We start from the raw sequence: 25,070 nt of genomic DNA on the forward strand, positions 1-25,070 counted from the left end.
TGACCAAAGGTAGGACAAATCAGAATCAGGACTCAAACCTAAGTCTTCCTGATTCCAAAGTCAATTCTCAATCTATGACAATGTTGGCTTTTAAGGTTCATAGTATTTGTCTTGTGTGTTGTTGGCTCAGTGGTTTCATTAGCCCAAAGGAGGGATTTCAACCTTGTTTTTCCTGACTCAATCTGAGACCAGTTCTTGATGCAATATGCATTCATCCTAACTCCTGGTGAATTTAGTTTGAGCAGATGCTTTTAGGAAAGAATTTAAAAGAATCCAATTTGCAAAACAAAACACTACAGTTTAGAAAGGAGAGATAAAGCAAACTATATGAAAAAAGATATTTGCCAAAACTTCATTTATGCTGTGGTAACTTGGGCTATCCTCTAGATAAGCTTCACCCCTCTGTCATAATGGATCAAGGCTACAGAATTGTTTGAGACATATTAAGTGGATATATTCTAGGGCAGAATGGTGAATGTATTGTACTTGGGTGTCGAGAAGACTTTAGTTCAACTCTCACCTAAGATACTTAGTAACGATGTGATCCTGGAAAAGCAATTTAATTATTTTGTGCCTCAGTTCCCTTGTATTTAAAATGATGGACTTGATGGCTCTGTGGTCCCTTCTAGCCCTAGACTTATGATGCCAAATGGATTTTAAAACCCAACTCTTGGATGTTACTTCTCACATAGTTAATTATAAGTTCATAGGGAAATTTGGCTTTTTTATAAAGAATGAAATGAAATGAGAAGCCATTGGCTTTATTAATTTTCAACTTCAGTAAGTTTTTCTATTACAAAAAATGAGTAGAAATACACCAGGACCTTTTTAGGTATTTAGGTTGGGTATTTGGGACCTAGTCTGTTCAGATGTTGGCGTAATCTTGTAACTATTAGCTTTTTGTTTAATTTTAATTTTCATGAAAAGTTTATTTAAGGTCACACTTTTGAATCAGGTGACTACATCAAAGATGCTAAAGATAGCAAGATATATTGATGAAATGAAATGATATTGGGGAAAATTTCAATCAAGAGATTAAAAACTACTCCCTGAACATTCAGGCTTAAAAGACTATATGTCTTATAAATGAGAGATGAATTAGAATTTGCTACAGTGTTATACCAAGTCCATTAAAGAACATTAAAAATATTTTATCTAGTATGGTGTCTCTCAGGCTTCTTGTTTGTTTGAAGAAGGAAAATTCCATTAATATTTAATTCACCAAAGGAGCATGACAAGACCTAAGAATTAAAAAGGGCTACTGACCCAAAGTTAGATGGCAGAAGAGCTCAGAAACCTAGAGGAAACAGTAGAGGTCAAGATGATTTAAGGAGATCTTCAAAGGACATCAGAAGTGGTTGAGATCTTGATTCATTATTTTTTATTTTATTGTTAAAGGAGGATGATTCAATGAATGGGGGGAATATATTCAGAAATGAAGAGGGTATAAAATAAATTATACCAATGAACATTTTTAAAGTTCAGAAGAAGAAAATTAGTTAATGGAAGAATTCAAAAGACTGATCAGATCTCAATCTAGATTCTACACCATCTCTTAGATCTAAAAAAGAGCACCTAGGATCAGCTGAATACAGCACCAGGCCTAGAGTCAGCAAGGTTCCTCTTCATGAGTTCAAATGTGACCTCAAACCCTTGCTCTGCATAAGCCACATTTACCTCAATTTCTTCCTCTGTAAAATGTGTAAAGAAGTAATGGCAAAACAATCCAATATCTCTACCAACAAAATCCTAAGTAAGGTCACAAAGATTCAGACACAATTGAAAAATGAGGCAACAAAATGAGAAGAGAGTTTCATTGTCACTGGAGGAGAAACATGATTGGAAAAATGCAGAGAATTTCAACATTACTAGCTAATAAAACTAATGTAGATTAAGAAAGGCTCAGTCATCACAGCATCTCTGATGGAGGAAAGACAGAAACATAGGTGACATAGTTGAGACATAGTTGATTTCAGTGGTCTTCATGAAAAAAGGACCCATTAGTAGATGTTGGAGTAAGCCAGTCATTGACTAAGTTTGGGGAATATAAAGAAAGGCAGATATACCGAGTCACTGTTCTAGCAGATCATGTAATATAACGAGGGAGACAACAGGCAAACATCTAGGAACATTACACACATACATCGACATGAATGTATATACGTAAAGGATCTATGACAGTAATCAACAAAGAGGTAGCAGTTGGCAGGAACAACAAATATCTTCTACAGAAGGTGAGTTTTGAGCTTATTGCTGAAAGCAGACAGAAAGAAAAAAGAGGAGGTGGGGCACAGCACTTCAGGGGGAGAGCCAGGGCAAAGAAAAAGAAACCAGAGATGGACCATCATTTATGACAAATACCAAGAGGGCCAGTGTCCTTGGACAGGAGATGAGAATAATGGGTTAAAACCAAACTATTCCTCAGTGGTATTTTGTTGGTTTTTTTGTTTGTTTTCTTTTGTTTTTAGGTTTTTGCAAGGCAAACGGGGTTAAGTGGCTGGCCCAAGGCCACACAGCTAGGTAATTATTAAGTGTCTGAGACTGGATTTGAACCCAGGTACTCCTGACTCCAGGGTTGGTGCTTTATCCACTGCCCCACCTAGCCGCCCCGCCTCAGTGGTATTTTGACAGGATATTGGGCGATTTTGAAAATGGAGACAATGGTAGCGGGTGGAGAGTCATTCTTGGATGGACCAATTGGGAGCTCTACTCTATTCAGTACTTTTCTTAACTCTTGCTAGCCTGTGTCCAGTTAACAGCCTCTGAATAAAAAAACAACCAGAAAGCTGCTGAGACTCAGGGGAGCTTCCCTGTTTTCCATTGTTGCCCAGCTAAGTACTTCAGTGTAAAACACAGTTGACCATATTCCCTTCCTTTAATCTATGTAATGCTTTCCATATTCTTAATTCATTCATGCTAAGGATAAAGAACCAACACTGCATAGAGGACAAAGTGCTAATATTTGTCTTGAAGGCAGCAAAACCTGTATTCAAATCCTTCCTACTTCCTAATGAAATGACCCTGGACTAAGACATGGAAGCTCCCTGTGCCTCAGTTGTCAATCAATGACTCATCAGATGGTCTACGCATTATTGATGGTCAAACCAAGGACTGATATGAATCATCTCTAACTCAGATCCCTTACCTGATGACTTAGGCTTGTTCTCTTCCACTGGGCTTCAATAACTTTCAGGCTATTTTGAGTCAGAGTTTGTGAGTGGGTGCACGCTAGCAGGGCATGTTTCCTACATTATTGCCAGGTCACACCAGTCAGACATGGCCAGGAATTGATATTCAGAGTTCTGGATGGATCCTTTCCAGTAAATGAAAGACTAGCTTCTCATGGGTTGGAATGAAAGTGACTGAAAGAGAAGCCTAGATAGGAAAGACAAGAAAGAGATGACTGCCAAAGGAAGGACATCTTTAATATCCAAAGACAGTTTCCAGGTGACATTGTGCATAACACAAAGGACTGGACCTGAGTTCAAATTTAGGTTCAGGTCCTTACTCTCTGACCTTCTGTCTGCCATAGTTTCTTTCTTTTTAAAATGAGAATAAAAAAACAGAACCAATCTCCCAAAGTTGTGAGGATCAAATGAGAAAAATATAAAATGTCTGCATAAGTAAAAGTACAAACTATTCACCAAATTCTTGATAAAGGTTGATTTGAATTTATTTTGTGTAAATAAAAAGAAGTCTACAGCAAAGTATTTCTGTTTGAGTCTTTGTTCATTCACTTTCTACCTGTACAACCTGGGGTAAGTGAACCCAGGGCTCAGCCTGTACAACCTGGGGTAAGTGAGCCCAGGGCTCAGTTTCCTTATTTGTAAAATGAGGGAGCTAAAACTTTTTGGTCTCTAAGATTCCCCTCCTGAGGACAGTTAGGAGATTCCATAGTGCATAGAGCACTGGGCCTGAAGTCAGGAAGATTGATGTCCCTGAGATCAAAACTAGCTGTTTGACCCTGGGCAATTCACTTGTCCCTGTTTGTCTCAGTTTTCTTATCTGTAAAAATGAGCTGGAGAAGGAAATGTCAAACTACTCCAGTATCTTTGACAAGAAAATCCTAAATGGGATTGCTGAAAGTTGGACATGACTGAAATGAATGAACAAGAACAGGGTTGTTTCCACACTAAACCTATGATCCCATGCTACCTTCCCTATCTAAATCATAGCCAATCTATCACAGCAATTGAAAAATATACATATACACATACATGTAATATCTTAATTTTTAAAGCCAGTTTTGAGATGTTATAATTTTTACACGATCAGAGTTAGTCATGTGAATACAGATCGAGTTTGACTCCTGAGAAAAGACAGAGATAGTGTGGAAAGTTCAAAGAAGGAATTTCAGGCTGGATTTAAAGAGAAGCCTTCCTAATGCAGAGAAGAATCATTGCCCCAGGAGAGAGTGGGTGAGTTCTCTCTGCCTAGAGTTTGGTCTTCAGGCAAAGGCTGACATGTGAAAGGGATACATTTTTACGAAGAGGTTGTACAAAATTGTCTCCAAGGTCCTTTCCATCATGAAGAATCTATGAGTTGGGGGATTCTTATTCTAAAATCACTCAAAAGTTAGTAACTCCTGCTGTGATGACAAGGTTTGTAGATCTCCTAAAAGAATCCACAAATTTCGACTCTAAAAAGGATGATTTAATCATTTTCAGAGTAGAGACTAGGTAAAAGTTAATAGAAGTGAATAGAGTTCCCTGTTGGTTTACAATGATCTCGATTCTGAGGTCATTTACAAATCAACTTTTTAATAGGAAAGTGTTTCTTCCATGATAGAGTTGGTCATATGAATACTGTGTCTATGGAACTAGTGTCTACAACTAAACTGTAATGCCTTTGCAGTCAGGATGCTGTTTTTGGTCTCATTTGACATGGGACTCTGTGTAGGGATTGAAAAAATGTTTCCTAATGGATTGATATAGCTTCCTCGCCCAGGCAAGGTAATCAGCCTCTATTTGGCTCTGAATTGAATCAAGTCATTGATGCAAACATATCCAGTGATGTTTGTCTTTCTTTTATTTGGGTTAGATTTCTATGATGTTCACTCTCTCTCAACAGGGGAACAATGCCACAGAGGATATTGGGTTCCTCTTTGTGCCCCCAGCTTTTCCCACATTGCCCAGTACATAGAGAGGGCTTGCTGAGGGTTAGATCACATGCATGGTTTGAAAGTATCTATAGTGGAATATCAATGCAGGTCTTTTTGGCATCAAATCCAGAGTTCACAGCCACTTCTTCTCAAACTGTGCAATCCCACCAGTCTCTGAAGAATGAGTTTATATACAAAGTTATAGAATGTGGTATGAAAGAAAACCATTTGAGCAGCACATGACAGAGAGCTTATGTTTCAGATGGAGAGAGATGGAGAGATTATGGAACTCCAAATGCTGTGTTGGACTGTACTCATAAAAAGGCTTGATAGAAAATTAATACAAGCAAGTTAAAAGATATCCCAAATTTGTCACTTGAATCCAAACATGCAGATTGAGCAGATTTGAATAATTATCAAGGAATTACCCAAAAAAAGCCTTAAAAGCTATTCAGAAAATACATGATCAGTAGGAGAAGGAGCTCAGTCATGCACTTAGGGTGAGGGAGAAAATCTAGGCAGTCTCGGGTGCTGTCCAGGGTGCTAAGGAAGATTCCAAGGGAAGAAAGCCTTGGATCTCTATGGTGGTTATATGAGAAGACAAAGACAAGCATCTCAAAAGAAGGGGAGATGTGCCTGTATATCACTGGAAGGAATATTCAAATAAATGATAGATTTGGTGGCACAGTGGAAAGAGAACTGGACTTGGGAAACAGGAGGAGCTAAGTTTCAACCTCACACATTTGCTATGGGACTAAGGACATGGCACTTACCTCCTATCTGCAGTTGAGAGAATGTATGTAAAAGGCTAGATAAGGGTTGGTTATTACCCCCTTCATCATAGAAGGATGTACCTCAGTCTATCTAAGACTCCTCCGACAATCCACCCAGTGTCAGGTGAGACAAAAAGATGGCGGCCCCGTTTCCTTTTAAGCAACAAGCAATTGGCTCGTTCAGAACTGTATTGGAGCAAGAGCTACAAAGATGAAGAATGAAACAATTCCTAATTGAGAGAGGCTAGGATTCCAACAAGAAATATAAAATGAGTATTTAATATTCCAAGCACATATTCAACATGGTGGCCTAATTCCACTAGACCTGTTATGCGCTTAGTGATTCTCCCTTCCCAACATCTCTTATATGTATCATCTTGTCTTTACTGTCATGACAATCGCATTAGTTGAAGCTCATGTCATCACTCACTTGGACAATTTTAAAGAGTTTCAGGAAACAGACTATCCTTCTTCCCTCTTAGAAATTAATAAAGAATTTTAAAATGAAAGAAAAACCTTTATTATTCTTTGACTATAAATTTCAAAAAGAACTGCCTTCTTAGAAACAATTATGGAGATGTTAAGGACCAGGACAAGTGGCCCTTCAGAGAAAATCAGAATGTCTTTTAATATTATTCAGGAGGAAGCAAACTATAATTACTTCACAGTAGTAATGACTAGAAAGGAATGGTCATCGAAGTGTTGTTTGCTATATAGTTATGTCAATGAAATAAACCTTTCAGGATTTTCTTGGCAAAGGTAAAGTAGTGGTTTGTCATTTCCTTCTCCATGATGAGAAAAATGGAGGCAAATAGGATGAAGTGAAACCTGGGGTAAAATAAGTAGTAAGTGTCTGAAATCCAATTTGAACACAAGATGAGTCTTCATGAAGTAAGACCTGGCCCTCTATCCACTGGGTCACCCAGCTTCCTTCCTGGTCCTAGAAATACTAAATGGTTTTTAGGAAACTGGTTCTCTAATGGATGGTTTCAGAGTTAATTGACTTGCACTTCAGAACTGATTCTTAAACATTATCACATGAAATTGTCCTTGTCCAAGATTTGTATAAATGATATTTGAAAAAAGGTTTTGTGTTCTACATTTGGCTGAAAAAATGAAGGGATGTTATCAGTTTAGACAGCTCGCTCTCTCTCTCAAGTCCAACAATGCCTGAATTTAGAATAATGCTTAATCAATAAATCTTGTAATATGAAGATGTGCCTGAATCATAGGGTGTAACATTAATATTGCTTCCTACTTCACTTTGTAGCATCTTCAAGCTTCCTTCTAATCTATTTTGCACACAACTGTCAGCATCATCTTCCTAAAGCATATTTCTAATTGTCAGACTTCTAACTCTGCTCTAGAAGTGCATATGCTGACTGAAAGACCCCCAGGAAAAAATAAAGAGGTGTCAAATCTGGGAATATGCATGTTCCTTGAACTGACCACTTCTCTGGCCCCTTTATGGAATCTTTGTGTACCTCAAGGATCTCTCCTGTATCCTTTTGAATTGGTGATCTCATCAACTCCCATAGATTCAGTTATCATCTCTATGAGGAAGAATCTGAAATTTCTCTTTCTAGCCTTAAGTACTCTGCCAAGCTAACCACCTATTAGACATGTTGAACTGTAAGTTCTAAAGATTACTTAAATTCAAATATTAAATTGAACTCTATCTTCACCCCCATATTCCTTTACTCTTCCTAACTACCCTATTACTGTCAAGGACCCCATCAAACTCTGAATTTCACAACTTAGGGTTTCACCCTAATCCTGTACTTTCTCTTATCCCTTCATATCCAATCTGTTGTCTATTTCTAGCATGTCTACCTTCATAACACTCCTCATATGTCTCTTCTCTGACACTGCCACAAACCTAGGTCAGGCCTAGTCAGTGCAGTGGATAGAACACTGGTCCTGGAGTCAGGATGACCTGAGTTCAAAACCTTCCTCAGACAATTACCTAGCTGTGTGACCTTGGGCAAGTCACTTAACCCCATTGCCTTGCCAAAAAAAAGACCCACACCTTTAACTTGATGGCCCCTGGGGGCAAGAAAAGGAGATATTCAGCTTTTTATCCTTCAATAACAGAATGACACCAAAGCAAGCTTTTGTAAATCCTAACAAGCAATGATCTGTCCTTGGATTGAACCTCAAAAAGTCAAGGAATAGCATGTATTGTGATCACCAGATTTGGGACATAAGAACAAGAACTCTTCAAAATAGGAGGGAAAAAGAAAGCATATGCTTTCCACCTATAACCAATGAAGCTGCTTGACTGTGGGGTTGTTTAATCTCTTTAGATCCCAGTAAGATTGGTTGCTATCATAGGTAAAGTCAAATTGGTTTTTTCTTACATGATAAGAGGTAACTGAGGAGAATGGCTAGCCAATTGACTTAATGAAAACAACATTGGATCAAGGGTGGAGAAGAGCTAAATTCCAACACTGCCTCCCAAGGCTGTGTGATTGGCCAAATTATTTAGCCTTTTAGTCTCATTTTCCCCATGTGAAAAGTGTGGACAACAATAGATCTTACTCGTGAGTTTATTAGAAAGATCAAATGAGATATCAGGTAAAACACCTGTAAACTTCAAGTGTTATGTAAGAGACAGCCAGCAATCACCATTCTTATCATAGTCACTTTCAGCATCATAGAGATTGGCATTCAATTCAGCCACTCACCACCTGGCCAACCTTGGACAAGTGATCTCCCATTCTTTCCAGCCAAGATTGATGATGCTCTCATTTCTCTGCCCAGCCTCCAATCTTAGCAACAGACTCACTGAATATCTTTCAGTCTCCATTTCCTCATTCTAATAAATGAGAATAATAAGTTTTTCTAGTTAATGGTTTCCGAATCAGGATTACAACGATATCCCAAAGGCCGTGTATTATTGCTGTTTGCATTTAGAGGGGAATTCGAAGCTCATAGTAGCAAAAACTTTCATCTAAGCTTATAGAAAATTCCAAATACTAAGAAACAGCGAAAAACCCCAAGAAATACCTATGTGACAATTTAGGGAATAACAATAAAACAACACAGGTTATTACAATCTAGCCTCTAATACTAAAACAAGGATTCTTGAAGTTCATCCCCAGGAACCTCTTGGTTTATTTTTAATTCATTTCAATTATATTTACCCTCAGGACTTCCAGTAAAATAGGAGGTAAAATAGAGATAGAAGGCACCCAAGAGGAGAGAGGTAACTAAGGAGCGAAGATGACTTGGAATCAGGGCAGAGAAATTGAGAAATTATTACTCCTTGAGTAATAAAAATAAGACTGGGAGTTATACCTAATTAGTAAGAATAATTTAATACAATAGGAAACTAACAGATGCTGAGCTTCTGTTGAATTGGCGTGAGACTGGAAAAATAATTCCCAAGTCCTTGAAGCTAATCTTCAAAGGATCCCTGTGCTTCCAGTTGCCATGGCTTGAAGACCATCACATCTGAAGAACAGGGCTGCATGTAACATAGAAGCTGAAAGACCAGGCAACTGTTAGAGACCCAGGTAGGAGAAGGGGAACATGTCTGGACCCTGTCTATATGAGAGAAAATAGAGAAGCAGAAAATTTGCAAACCAGAAAGTAACAAACATGATGACCCTCTATGGAAGAGAGTTGAAAGTAAGGGGCAGGAAGCAATGGTCAGAAAAGATGGAATCATCAGGTCAGAATCACATACTTGGGATCATGAAGAAATCATTTCGTGACCAGAGAAAGATCACTTTAGGTGGAGCTAGGGTGAGATACCAGACAAGAGGGGGTTGGAGAGTAGGTATTGAGAAAAAGAAAAGAGAGAGGGATGCCAATTTCCTGGAACTGCAAAGGAAGGAAAGAAAAATGATCAGAGGAAGCTATTTCAAGGATTTAGAGGCTAAAAACCACACACACACACACACACACACACACACACACACACACACACACACACACACATATATATCTATCCCACTTGCTCAAGGGATATTTGAACTTTCATCTCCTGTCTGTGATGGTCATATTATAAATAAATCATAGGATGCTATTTTTAATGGGGATCTGGATTCCCTGTTGCAAATTTGAACCTGAAGGTTATTAGGGTAATAATAGAAGCTAATAATTATATCTATTTACAGAACATTTTTAGGATTAGCAAAGCTCTTTGTATACCTCAATATCCTCATCAAAATTCCAAGAGATAGGACCTATTATTATTCCCATTACCAAAATGAGAATAAAGCAGAAATAGCTTGTGAAAGCTCCTAGGTCACGATAATCTATCAAGAATGCAAATAGGTCAGGGGGTGGCTAGGTGGCACAATGGATAGAGCACCAGCCCTGAAGTCAGGAGTACCTGAGTTCAAATCTGGCCTCAGACACTTAATAATTTCCTGGCTGTGTGGCCTTGGGCAAGTCACTTAACCCCACTGTCTTGCCAAAAAAAAAAAGAGGAAAGAAATAGAGTTGAGCCTACCTTAGCCATGAGGATATATCTCAGGAGGGTAAATTAATAAATGGAGGTTTTAAAAAGGAGAACAGCATAGTAACTTTCTCTTTGTATCTTTTACAACCATATGTTAATATGGCTGATGTGGGTTACTTTTTGTTCATGGCCTGTCCAAAAATCTCTGGCTCATTTCCTTATTGCACCCACTTTTGAAATGAGGTAGCATTTGCCAGGCTTTCCTAAATTCGACCAGACTCTCAGAATCTGACTTCTATCGCCCCCACTTTGCTTTGGGAAACACTTAACCTACCAGGTAGCCATTCAAAAAGGAAGTGGTATACTTGTAGCTTCTGAATTTTGTGAAAATATCAAAGCTTAAAATGAATTTCTTTTCAGTAAAAAGCAGTTAGCTGTAGATATGTTGTTTCTTTAATAGAATCTATTAATGTGCAGTTGTAATTTCATAACCATCTACCTATCTCACAGGATGGCTTGAGGACAGTGCTTGGCAATCCACCTTGATGGAAAAGGCATGAATGGAAAACTTTTCTTAAGTTCATATCATGTGACACATCAAGCTGAGAGTTACAGATACGAATACTGAAAGAGACAAAAATAATCTGCCCTCAGAGAGCTTCTATTCTAATGGAAGCCCATACATAAAGAGTAACTAGAAGAGGGAGGGCGTTGTATGAAGAAGTGATGAGAGGTCAGATAAAGCACAAATTCACTATAGAAGTCTGAAATCTCAGGAGTCAAATCCAAATTATTGTTACAATTGATTTGGAAAAATCAATCACCTGGTTTCCGGTGCCTCATTCATATGATCCTAGTTCTACTTCCCTGGTGCCCACCACCTGAATCCTCCTACCATACATCCAGTAGGAGCAATTTCAGTGGTGACTGGGAAGTCCATCATCCTCCACAAACAAGGGACTTCTTCAATGATGGACATGAAGACAATTATGAAAACACAAGGGGGAAAGAAAACCTATTTTAAATTAACCAACCACAAACCCAATTACAACAATGACTCAAATAGAACCCTGAGCTCTGACAAACTCTGCTCTGCATCCAGAGACTATACACATGGATACTCTTTCAGGTGATCTCTGGACCAATATGTGCACCTAAGAGATGGAAAAATCCTCAGATTGGGTCATAAAATTAAAAACTGAAAAATGGAGCCCCACACATCATTGGAAGGGCATTTTGACAAAGTGTTTGAAAAATAAAGAATTAGGGAAGCAAATCTGAGGTTAAACAGCAAACTCCCATATGAATGCTGACAGCATCAAATATATCACCACAGGGAGGAAGATATGAGCCAATTAATCTCATGTTTCTGGGAAAGTCATCTAAAGATGACCCTTCGTGTCTGGGCATTCATACTCTGTCTAGAACCACTTGTCATGTTTATACCTTTTAATTTTTTTTAAAAAGAAAACCTATGTAAGATTAATTACATTTTCCAGAATCATATTTCTGCCATTAAACTTGATGTGTCCAGAAATATTTATTCCACTGTGTTTAATTTGGTGGTGCAGTATCTAAGGGACCCACAAGAAGATGCCGTAGTTTACAGGAGGGGAAGAACAAATAAGAATTGGGTCAGGGCCTGGTTGCAATGATATGAGGAGGAAGGAGTTCATCCAGAATGCTTTATTTGAAGCCAGAAAAGTTAAAGTATTATAATGAGAAGGGAAACAAATGCAACTTCTGGACTATGGGAGGTGGGGGCAGAAGGAAGATTCTTTGTCAATAGAAAAAACATCAAGTCATTAAATATGCCCCAAAAGATACAAGCATGAAGGTCCAGGCTCCTCAGCTGTCAGTGTGTCAGATACAGGGTAATGTGTAGGGAACTGGGTTTGGAGTTACAGATTCTATGTTTGAATCTTGGCTCTTAAACTTAATATTTTATCACTTTGGATGAATCACCTCATTTCTCTAAGGCTGTTTCCTTAACTGCAAAAGGAGGTGTTAGACTCACTAGAACTTTGAGGACCCTTTCAACTCTAAAACAGATATAGAAACAGGTACTAGACAGCATAGGATTTTATGAGTCAGGGAATTCCTGGAGGGGGAGGATGAAGAGGGGGAGGAAAAGGAGGAGGAGGAGGAGGAAGAAGAAGAAGACACACTCTCTACTGATCCAGGTCAGCCCCTTCTCCTTATAATGGTAGAGAGTAGCCCTTGGCATCTGGCCTCAGAGTCCAGTTCTCCACTGCATCCCAAGGCTGGACGTAATTTACTGTTGGTCCAGTGTTGACTCATCAGCTTTGCCTCCCACTGAGATTGAAGAGGCACCCCAACTGGTGATTACCTAGAATCTGGTTCTGATCCCTGCTCCCTGGGGTAATAACCCAAACAACTCATCGAGTCACTTCTTCTCATGTCCCTCCTGTCATCTTTCTAATTATGAGGCTCCACATTATGAAGAAAGCAAGACACAGTGAAGAAGAGAGCTCAGGTCATACAGCTGTGAAGTAATCCAATGCCGATGGCTCCGTACTCTTAGGAAAAGCCCCTGACATCCTGCATTAGTTACAGGAACTAAACATGAACATCTTTTAAAGACCAGAAGAGGACTATTGTAGATGACCAGAGAATTCAAAGTAGCTGCTCCTAAAGGGATCTTCAGGCAGTGGACAGGGGCTTCAAAAATAAAAAGGGAGGAGGGGGATACAAAGTCTTGGTCAGCCCCTATGGAATAACACTGAAAATATACCTGGGATTTCATTTGATGATTGGGAGAGAAATTGGAGACATCCAAAGGGTTTTTGTTTTTTAATCATATTCTACACTCAGGGAGAAGGAAATGCTGAATGGTCAGTTTTTCCTAAGTTAATTAGAAAATTCTGATGTGGTCGAGAAACACCTAAGAGCCATAGACGAGAGCAAGAATATAAGTAATAGATGCTAAGTGGGTCGACTTCTCAGTTGCAGCTCCCCAAAGCTGAGATGCCACAGGGAGGAGGCATTAGGGATTCTGAGAGCAGAGCAGCAGGCAGATCCGATCTGCCTAATACATTACTGCTTGCATTCCTGCCCGTGCCAACACTATTCTGAGGGACAATGTCCACGAGAGATCTCAAAGGTCCGTACTGAATGCAGATGTTTCCTATCAATGCATGGGCATCCATCCTCGCTATCTCTAAGAAATGGCAGGGCTTACTCCGAGTCCAACCTGGGCTCTTTCTGAATACCCCCAATCCTTCTGAAACGCCATCAAATTAGATTAAGACTGAACCCACATAAAGCGCGCACACACACACACACACACACACACACACACACACACAGAGTCAGACACCCAGAGAGAGGGACTAGAAAGCTTACCTGGGAAGCCCCCTTGCACCATGGCTGTAGCTTGTAGGAGCACTTCAGGGACTCTGCATTCCTAACAAACACTCACTGGCGAGAGCAGCTCCAGATTCTCTCCACAGGCTCTGTCCTCGGCTCTCTTCTGACGACCTTGGGCCTATTTTGCTCAGGTTGCTATTTTGTTTTTATTAAATTCTCCTTAGGGGGAAATCGTCAATCTCTTTCTCTTATGAGATGCTATCAATGACACTCATTCGCGGCTCGCCTCCGTCCCCACAAGCGAACAGTCACATCAGTCAACGGAGGAAAGCTTGCCTCGAAAAGTGCGCAGAGCAAAGCAAATCTCTGGCTCCCTCCATCTGACCCAGCGCCGCTCCGACCGCTGCCGTATGTGGCTCTCGTTTACCCTGCCAGTCTGGGAGGCTTCTCAGCCTGGCTCCACAACCAGCCATTCAGCCAGCTCCGGCTGAGCATCCATTAATATCATTTTAATGACCCCACTTTTCTTGGGGAGAAAGAGTTAATCATGCTAATTGCATCTTTCTCCGAGCAAATTAAAAAGCATCAGCCAAGTGGATGGTGCATTGTGTCCTCAGAGTCTGAAACAATCAGCAACTTACTGTTTCTTCAATGCTCAGAGATGTTCCTGAATGATTTTTTTTTTTAAACAAAGAGACAGCTTGGCTCCATTGAGCATGCACTAGCCCCTAGACTCATTTGAAGCCGTGACACCGGCAACCCCTACCCATGCTCCCATGCAGTATTCAAGTCTACAAATGACTGGTTTAAAATCAATTAAGAAAACGCTGAGACTTCAGAGACATCGTCGAAGATGGGTTAGAGTTTCTAATATCTTGATTTCAAATGCTATCTGGTACATGGGCTTCATTTTTGAACAGGCTCTAATCCTCTAACCACAATTATTTTAGAATTAGCATTCAATCAAGGAGGGTAATATTTTTTAACCTTTCTTAGCAAAGTGTCATACACACACACAGGGAGAGCCATCTGTTCAGCTGATTGTTTACATTGAGTCATATAGGAAAAAACCAGAAACACCTGATCACAGTGACAATTCTACAGATAATCATTTAAGATGAAAAGCATCCGTACTTTTGACACAATGCAACTTATAACCAGGAGTCTAAGGCAAAAAAAGGAAAAAGGATCACGACTGTAACCTTTGTGAAAAAGCATGTCTCATTCTGAGGTTGTGCCTCGCTAGTCTGGTTGAAGGTAATGAATTAAGAATTCAGCAGATTATAAAGCTCATTAAAAACCACTGAGCAGGACAGGAAAGGATGAACAAGGAACAAGCACATAAAATCTGGAATAACTTCCAAATCTTTATTACACCACTTACGGAAACAAATGGTCACTACTTTTACGTGTGTGTGGGGGGGGGGAGTATGGTCCACTGTTTCCTGAAATCTTTATTTTACTTTCTCTCACCTTAATATATTGCAAACACTTGCTGTGGGATAGGCATCCTTTTGAAACTATAGAAGCCTAGATGAGGATAATTGCTGTTGATTGTAGTGACATCTATTGGCAAGGAAAGGTTCAACTCCCCACCTCGAAGGAGGACAGGATGAAAGCAGAGCCCCAAGGGTGGTGCTTCAAGTGGGGCACTTGGGCTTCTGGAAGATCTTGCTTCAGATCTTGCCTTCACCACTTACTGCTGTTTGAACAAAACAAGTCACTTAATCTGGCTAGGTCTCAGTTTATTCATCTGTGAAAAGAATGGTGAGCTAGATTTTCCTGGGGGGCCCTTTCAACTCTAAATCTATGATCTTATGAGTGCAAATGTTCCCAACCTATTGGTGATAGTTATGATGATTGGAGGCAAAGTGACTCATAAAGACTTCTACCGGGGCAGCTAGGTAGTGCAGCGGTTGGAGCACCAGCCCTGGAGTCAGGAGGACCTGGGTTCAAATCCGGCCTCAGACACTTCATAATTCCCTAGCCGTGTGGCCTTGGGCAAGCCACCTAACCCCATTGCCTAACAGCAACAACAACAGCAACAACAACAAAGGACTTCTACAACGCTAGCTGGCTGGGTGACCTTGGACCAGTCAGTCGATAATCATACAGAACACTTCTTTGCTCCTGGGTCTTTGGAAAATAAAGACAAAAATACATCTATACTTTGATGGTTGGTTGTTTTTCAGTTCCCTTTGATTCTTCATGACTCCATATGGAGCCCTGGCAAAGATACTACAGTATCTCTCAGTCCTTTTACAGATGAGGAAACTGAGGTCTGAACTGGTCTAGGATCACAAAACTAGTAAATATCTCAGGGTTCATTTGAACTTGGGAAGAGGCGTCTGATTCCAAGTGTGGGACTCTGGGTCCCTTGGGCACTGGAGCATGTATATATAAAACATAAAAAAAAAAAATGACATGCCTCTTCTTTTTTTAATAAGAATTCCTGGAAAAAAATTGGAAAGTAGATTATCAAAATGAAGGCTCATGCCATATACCTCAGTAAGCACAAAGTGGATTAAAAGAACTGAATACGCAAGATCAAATGCTAAAAATAAAAAATGAGAAGAAAAACAGATGTTGCACCTTCTATAGCAAGGAGGAGAATTGTTAACCACAGAAAGGATAGAAGTGATCACAAGAGGCAAAATAGTTAATTATGATTAAATTAAAATGTTTTACATAAATAAAATCATCGTAAGTACGATGAAAAACTAACTAACAAGGCAGCACAGTGGTTAGAGGCCTGGGTTCAAATCATGCCTCCAACATTTACTAACTGTGAGGTCCTAAAGGACTGTATAGTCAGCATTTCCATAGAACTTGAAGGTTTGTGGCTGCTCTCTCCAATGTGTCGCCTAGCTGATCCTCTCCTCCTTACCTGGCATTCGATACCTGGAATGTCCCCCTGCTTATCTCTCCTTGCTCATAGCTTCCTCTGCTTTCCAAGTTATACCAGAAATCCATTATTTCCTATTTCCTCGTTTCTAATTCACAGCAATACCAAGAGAATTGCCATTATCTGCTCCATTTTAGGGATGAGCTGAGGCTCAGAAATGGAAAGGGATCCAGACTTTTTAGTTTTGAGTCCAGCCCTCCATGCACTGTATCAAACTGCCTTTCATATAAAACATCACAGACAAGGGGAATGGGAGGGGTTGAGATCTCCAATTATGAACAGACTCTCTCATAGCCGACCGACCGGAAATGCTTCTCTGGGACTCATTTGCCTCACCTGTAAACCAAGCTCTTGGAGAAGACCCTGAAAGACCTTCTCAGCCAATGGGCCTGGGCACTCTCCAGGTTCACTGGAGGATAAAATGGTTTTGACATTTCTATCCAAAAAGGGAATTTCTTTTTCAATTACTACAATCAGTTAACAGCCTGATTCCATTAGCTCCGCAGACAGACATCTATTTGAAGGTAGAATAGGACTGGAATTCTCTTATGATGCTAATTTTTCCCACATATAAAATGTGAAAGAAAAGTGTTAGAAAGGTTGCTAAGGTATTATTTTCTGTTTCTGCCTTTATTGAAAAAAATTAGAAACAGTTTCGGGGAGTGACATGAAACATAATTGGTGAGGCTGAGTGGGAAAAACAGGAGAGAAGGTGACAAACTGATGAGCTCTGTGAAGCTGCTCAGGAATTGGGGTTTCAGTATCTTCATATATAAAATGAGGGGGGTTCAACCTGCTGACCCTTCAGGTTAGCAGAGTTCTAGTAAAGGTAGAGTTTAATAAAGGAGCTCAAGACTTGTCTCAAATAGAAAACCTGTGTGGCATTCAAAGGTCTTCCGACCTAGCCCCATTCTATTTTTGACACAATCTACAAAGTAGTAATTCTGGCAGACATTTTTTTTCTGGTTTTTTGGAGGCAATTGGGGTTAAGTGACTTGTCTAGGTCATGGCTAAAACTGGAGTTGAACTCAGATCCTACTGATGTCAGGGTAGCTGCTCTATCCAATGTGTCATCTAGCTGATCCTCTCCTCCTTACCTGGCATTCCATACCTGGAATGCCCCCCTGTTTATCTCTCCTAGCTCATAGCTTCCTCTGCTTTCCAAGTTACACCAGAAATCCATCATTAAGTGGTCACCACTGGGTCCCCTGCCCAAACTTAGATTAACTCCCTTCTCCTTTCTTTGACATACATAGCTATGCCTCCATGGTTAGAATGGCCATTCTGGGATGATGGAAACCTATTCTGACCTTTTGTGGAATGTTTAGCACATGACAAAGTGATTGATTGACTGAAATGCCCAATGCAGAAAGATGAAGAACCAGGAAAAAAGCCTCAGTTCCCCAAAGACCCAGGGCCTTTCCCATAGCACAGAATCTGATGGCAAACTGTCTGAGAGTTGAAATCACCAGGTTCTTGGAGCGAAAGTCCACTGGGCAAAGACCTGGGATGCCATTGTGCTCTTCTTTTCTCCACCATAACCCCAAGTTTTGAAAATGATTTTAAATGAACAGAACAACAGAATTTGGATGAGAGATTAGAACATGTCACTCACCCCCCACCCTTGAAGCTCAAAGGCTCCTGTTTCCTTTTTACATAAAGTACAGATTCCTTTGTTAGTTATTTAACAGCACCCCAAGAAGGGCTGAGGCTCACAGTTCCAGAATTGTTTTAAATTACTCTTTCCATTATTCTATGTTCTTCCTTTTCTTCTAGACAGAACATTCAATTTCCTACCTCCAAACATTGTTACAGGCTATCTTTCATTTCCCTAACTCACTAAGGTCCCTTTGAGACTTGAATTTTATCGGAAACCTTTTCAAATTAAGCAGAGTTCTTATTCCTTTATCTTTCTTGAAATTTTATTTCAATGTTGATATGTTTCACTCCAGTGGAATTTTTTTTTAATGCTTAGTTTTAATGCCATTTTTTTAAAATGCCTAGTTCCTTTGTAGGCCAGTGAGGCACCGGGGAAAGCTGGCATCCAACTCCAGAGGACCCTGGGTCAAGCCTTGTCTTTGAAAAGGGAAGCTTTGTTATCAAAGTCAGCCAGGAAACCTCCTAGTCTACCAGAAAGCTTTTGAAGACTTCAGTCACATCAGGAGATTGAGGCTTTCTGAAATGGAAGAAATCATAAGTAGGGACTTCCACTCCACATAGGAAAATAATTCCCAAGGCCCGTTTATTAAGAAAATGTTTAATACATGTTTGCTACATTGAATTGAACTGAATTAATAATATTGTGCGGAAGTGAGTTTTCCAACAAGTTTGACTTGGCTGACATATTTTTTGATGTATATTAGAATAAAAACAGACATAGTCTGTTTCCTCTATATTAGATTTTCAGGAAGTTTTCAGGAAGTCTGCCTTTAAAACTTCTCTTTAATAATTTAAAAATAAATTGACAATAACAAGCATTTTCTTAGGTCAAAGAGTCAGTAGAAACATGCCCAAAGATCAGATTATAATGGAAAATCTGAACCTATTCTTTTGGGAAGAAGCAACATTCATTCTTTCTGATTTTTCTTGGTTGTACTCCTCTCAATATCTTTTGAGGAACAGATTACTACTAGAACTCAAAGGGACCCCAGAGGCCACCCTCAGTTTGTGGATGACAAATATAAGGATGGAGATCCTGACCAAGGTTCCACAGATTTCTACCTAGACCCTTTCACTGGACCATGCCCTGGATCAAAAAAGTCATCTTCAGGTATTGGAAAAGCTTAGAAATGAAATAGGATCTGACTAGATCTGCTTGTCCTCAAAGGGGAAAGGATCAAAGACTGGAATTTGCAAGGAGAGAATTATCTGCTAAATAGAAGGAAAATATTCCTAACAGGAGGTGTCCAAAACCGAGAAATAAACTAATGTGGGAAGCAGTGAATTTCCCATTCCAGGAGACTTCCTCTAAAGGACAGATAACTTATCAGATATATGGGTGAGAGGATATCTATGGAGGAATACATACAAAATTGACCTCTGAGATCATTTCTGCCTCAGAGATTTTTGATGATCTTGGGTGGGTGTGAAAGAAAATTCAGAAATGAAGCCATGTCATACTCAGTGATCTAAGGGGCCTTCCCTTATCTGGGTTCTCTCTCTTCTTCATCTTGATGATAAGATCCATTCTCATTACTCACCCCCAGAGAGCCTTATTTAAGAAGGTCCATCTCCTTCCTTTGCCTTTTGCAAACCAATGCTAATTCCCATCTGACAATTCACTGACGCTAAGTCAGCATTCATGATTTTTTGTTGTTGAATCATTTGAGTCACATCCAACTCTTTGTGACCCCATTTGGAGTTTTCCTGGCAAAGATACTGGCATGGTTTGCCTTTGTTTCTCAAGTTCATTTTACACATAAGGAAACTGAGGCAAATAGGATTAAGTGACTTCCCTAGGGTGACACAACTAGTATATGTCTGAGGCCAGATTTGAACTCAGGAAGATAAGTATTCCTGACTTAATGACTGATTTTTATCGACCATGTCATCTAATACCCTAACTTTGGGATGCCATGTTCTGTCTAAGGTTGTCCACACGTCTTCCTGGGTAGTCTCTCCATGTTCTCACCAGCTCACATGAGTTTAATTGTTTCCTCTGCACACAAATATCAGCAAAACCAAGAGTCTGTTAAACTTTAAAAATTACTTTACAAATATATACAAATACTTCACAACTACAATGGCAGTTTACTTTATAGATAAGGAAACTGAGTCCAAGAGATTTCAGTGACTTGCTCAGGGTCATTTATCTAGAAGTATCTGAAGGATTTGAACTCAGTCTGCCCAACTCTAGCCCCACTGTGCCACCCTGGGCTCCAGATCTGCATGACTGACTGCATATTTTCCATCACAAACTGGAAGCTCTATTGACACATCTCTAACTCAGTATCTTCAAACACAAATTACAATCCTTCTCTGCAAAACTGATCCCATGTTTGATTTCCTTCTTACAATCAGGGCACTATCATCACCTATGAAGATGCTGCCAGGAGACTGCCTCTTTAGGCGCTGCATCCCCAATCAGAATATGAAGAAAATGATGTGATTTTAACAGTGATAATATGAATGAAGATAGATTGTCATCTGCTTAACTGGTAAATCCAAAGGAACATGTGTAGAAGATGGGTTCTTAACCAAAGAAAAGATAGAGGCCATAGTAAAATATGATACACTGTAGGTGACTTTCATTATGTGAAACCTAAAAATTTCAACCCAGACAAAATCAATGCATCTAAAAAGGGGAATAGTTGAAGGCAAACATTGTAACAGGCTTCTCTGACAGGAGTATAAACATCCAAAATATAAGATAATTAAAATATTTACATCCATATATTTACATGTATAAATAAATATACACACACCATGGAAAATACCCTTTTTGCAAAAGATAAGTGGTCAAAGGTTATGACCAAACAGCTCTCAAAAGAACAGCAAATTATTCACAAGCACATAAAAACACTCTGAATGACATAAGAGGAAATCAAGTCAGCAACTACGAGATTTCTCTTAATATACAAAAGGAAAAAGAAAATCTCAAAAAATGGCAAGTAAATGTTGCAATGGCTGTGGGAAGACAGGCACACTAATATATTGTTAGCAAAGTTATGAAATGGTACACCTATTTCAGAAAGCAATTTAAAATTATGCAAACAAAATGACTATAATGTTCATGCTCTTCTAACCAGAGACTCCATTACAGGACTTCTACCAAGAAATCCATTGATTAAAAACAAAATGTTCAATTACACCAAAATGTTCATAATAACATTTTTTTGTGATAGCTAAAAATTGGATACAAATTCAGGTCCATCATTTGAAGGAATGGCAAACAAGTTAAGGTTCATTAATGTAATGAAGTGTTGCTATAAGAAATGATGTGTATGATCTATGTGAACTCATGCAGCTGGGAATGAGTTATCTCTGAATCATATAACCCTTTGTTGGTACCAGTGTCATGGGACACTGTCTAGGCCATTGATTACAATGGAGATAGTATTTAAAGGATAAAAATGGTATACTTAAAGTTGGGAAGTGAAGGTTCAAATCCAATGTTTGCCACTTGCTGCCTATATGACATTGCAAAACCCAATCCAATATGATAAACATTTATCTCCAACTTAAGAAGTAACAGGGTCCTGTTGATTCAATCCACATGGTAGATTGAAAAGTCAGAAAGTCCATCTTCTGACATATCCTTTCAATGTTCTAGGTTACTCTTTTAAGATCTGGAGCTATAAAGGAGGGGACAACCTGCACTGGTAGAGAGAATTTCCTCCCAGTGGAGGTGTCTATATGAATCAAGGAGCCCAGCCAAAATAATATAACTAATTCAATCACAGAAGGCACTGTCCTAGGCTTTGGGAATATAAAGATGAATCACAACCTCTTAAGCTCAATTATCTCGTCAGAATAATGAGAGAGCTGGAAGAAATAAGGTCCCTTCTGCCTCTTATGTTATGATGCTGTCATTTTTTTGGTGTCTCATCCACCAGTCAAGTTATCAGCTTCTCCCAGTAAAGGTTTCTGTTTTTTTCTAAAGATATTATCTCCTCTATGGCCTTGTATAGAGGTCAATGCACAGATAGTAATAAATATTTCTTGCATAATATTTTCAGGTGGCACCTTTTTATTGTTTAATAGTTGCTAAACAATGCAGGATTAAGGTTGGGGTAGAAAAATGAAACTCAAAAGCTTGCAAAAAAGAAGAATGTTGAAAACCATTTTTACATGTAACTGGAAAAAATAAAATAGAAGCTTTGTTGAAAAAACAAGCTGCTAAACATTTAGAAATCACACTAGAACAAGCCTGTGATGATTTTTTAATCCCAGCCATCTGAACATGTCAAAGGACAGAAAAGGAATATTGACATTCACAGCTTCTACAATATTAACTGTAACTTTCTACACAAACAAAGCAAATGTGGGCACATGGTTACAGAGGTATTGAGACCTCTAAGACACAAGTATTACAGAAGCAAAACTGTATAGATGATGACAACTGAACTGGGAGACAGAAAACCCAAGTTGCAGTCTAAGCACTTTTGCCTAGTTGATGTACAATCAAAATAACATCACTCTGACACTAAGTCTCATTTTACCCATTTGTAAAATGAAGGATTTGGCCTAGACAATCTTAGATTTAAATCCTATGATTTCATCAAACAGAACAACAGAACAACAGTACATTTTACTCCTCTGTATAATGAATTGATTTTGATGACCCTAATATCCTTTTATACTCTAATATTCTATAATTAATGTATTCATGATTTTTCTTTGCTATCTTGGAAGCTTGTTTCCTCCAAATATCCTCATGTAGGCTGAACTATTCAATGAGATGCTTTTTAAGGACCTTTATAAACCATAAAGCGGTATATAAATGTTGGCTGTTTTTTTATGCACACCATCTACCTTGGTACATCTCCTTTCCCCCTCCCTTAGTCATCTGAAGTTAAAGCAAATACCATTTTAGCCTAGATCAAACACGATCAATCACTTACATCTGCTTTGGTTGCTGCAAAACAAACTCCCAAAATGCATCCCAAGCCAAGTCCAAACTATACCTATTCATTTGAACCATCAAAACCAACAATGCTTTCAATTCATTCAAAGAATGGGGAACCTATGCTCCACCATTAAAATACTTCAATTTAAAACTATCTTTCTACATTTCTACATTAGGAATTTGGGGAAAGGGAATATGTAAAATATAGGATAAGGAAGTGTCCCTGAATAGATTCCTGCTTCTTGTAACTCAAGAAAAAATGTTACGGAAAACAAAGGCTGGGTGACAAAAGTTACCTCAAAGAATTCATGTGTTCTTTGAATAATACTGGTACTTTATCTTTTAAATTATGACAGGAATACTACTATCTTCCCTGAGAATTAGAAAAGCACTTACCCTCAGTAAATTCAGCCCCATCTTCATCATCAGAATTGCTGTCCTCTGGAGGAGCCCTGTATGGAGGTGGCAATTTCATTGGAGGGGGTGCACCTCCCTTTCTCTGCAGGGTGCAAGGAAAGAAGAGGTAATTATTGACTTTCTATTCTTCATTGAAAATGAAGATAAAGAAATTATTAAGAGTGCTAGTAAAAATAAAATGATAATGCACACTCTCCCTGATCTTGGAATCTATGAGCAGGTTGACCAATATCAGCTATTCCCTTATAGCGTTATTGATCACATGAGGAGTTTCTATGACTTCTGAGGAAGCAGAAATTAGAAAGCACAAGAGAACACTCTAAGGTTCATTGATTTAATCTAAAGATCATGTTACTTCCCCAAAGAAGAAAGGGTTCCTATTCACATGCCACTGTCAGAATTAATATATAATGAATTGCATCAGCGATCAGCCAAACCATCCCTCCCCAAGTCAAAATGAAAGATACTTACTTATAGAAAATCTAGCTAAAATGAAGTAAATCACTGCTCAAAATTGGTCTTTCATTTATGAAAATAACAGTTTCTTTTTTAAAGTTGACAGGGTCCATAAGAGATAGTAGAAATTATAACCATCTGAACTCCAGATATGTCACTGACCCATCACTTGAGTTTTATTTGTCCTTCCAAATATCCACAAGGTTAGAATTTGCCTTCAGTATGAGAATTTTTGAACAACTTATGCATGCACTGGCTCTGTTGGAAAGATGTTTCATTATAAAAAAAAAATGCCCTAGATCGAAATAAATTGAATTAAAAAGACAACAAAATTTATGGCAAGATTACCTTATCCATGCACACACAGTTCTTTTGATATCGGGAAGAAAAGGAAAAAAACATGCTAAATGTGGAGGAGAGGATGAGGTAGTTAAAAAGAGGGAGAGTCAGGAGATCTAGGCAAAACATAAATCTCCAAGTAACTGGGTTATGATTTGTTCAGATACAGGATTTCCCTTTTATATTCAATTAGGTTTTAAAGAACAAAGTGGCTAATAGCAGGATGCACTTTAGTAAGCTGAGAATAACAGGTCTGTGATTATAGCAAATCTGAAAGGAAGTCATCCAAATGGCAGAGAACTGTCATTTGGAAAGCAAACATTAAATGAAATAGAAAGGATACATTCATTCCATAAACATTTATTAAGGGCCTGTCATGAGCCAGAAATTATGTGAGGTTCCTAATCAAAATGAGATGGGCCCATTCCATCTCAACCAGTCCATATTCTATGGAAGGAAGGGGGGGGGGGGAGACAAGGCTGCAGAAAAGTAAAGAGAAACTATGCAAAAAGTAAATAAATGGAAATTTTGGAGGTAGGGTGGTAAGTGCAGCCTTAAAGAGTGCATGAGATCACAAGGGGCAGAGGAAAGACTAAAGAGTAACTAATCCCAGGATATGAACAGATGTAAAATACAGAGAGGAGAATCAGGAGAATAATTTCTACAACAATAACTACATTGAAAAGACCAAAAAACTTAACGAGAATTCTGCCCAACACAATGACGAAGCCCAGATCCAAAGGATTCACAATGGTACCTCTTCCCACTTC

The 25,070-nt window shown here is 39.0% G+C and overlaps 1 protein-coding gene across 9 annotated transcripts in view; it reads right to left on the minus strand.

The window, feature by feature from the left end:
- Window positions 1-25,070, minus strand: part of PATJ (PATJ crumbs cell polarity complex component) — a 331,197-nt gene that overhangs the window by 150,029 nt on the left and 156,098 nt on the right. For all 9 annotated transcript variants that reach the window (XM_074221287.1, XM_074221289.1, XM_074221288.1 and 6 more), the window contains exon 27: window positions 23,485-23,587. In XM_074221287.1, the coding sequence (XP_074077388.1) occupies window positions 23,485-23,587 (103 nt within the window). The remainder of the gene's footprint in view (window positions 1-23,484; window positions 23,588-25,070) is intronic.

The sequence above is a fragment of the Macrotis lagotis genome, chromosome 2 (genome assembly GCF_037893015.1).
Source record: "Macrotis lagotis isolate mMagLag1 chromosome 2, bilby.v1.9.chrom.fasta, whole genome shotgun sequence".
Lineage (NCBI taxonomy): Eukaryota > Metazoa > Chordata > Mammalia > Peramelemorphia > Peramelidae > Macrotis > Macrotis lagotis.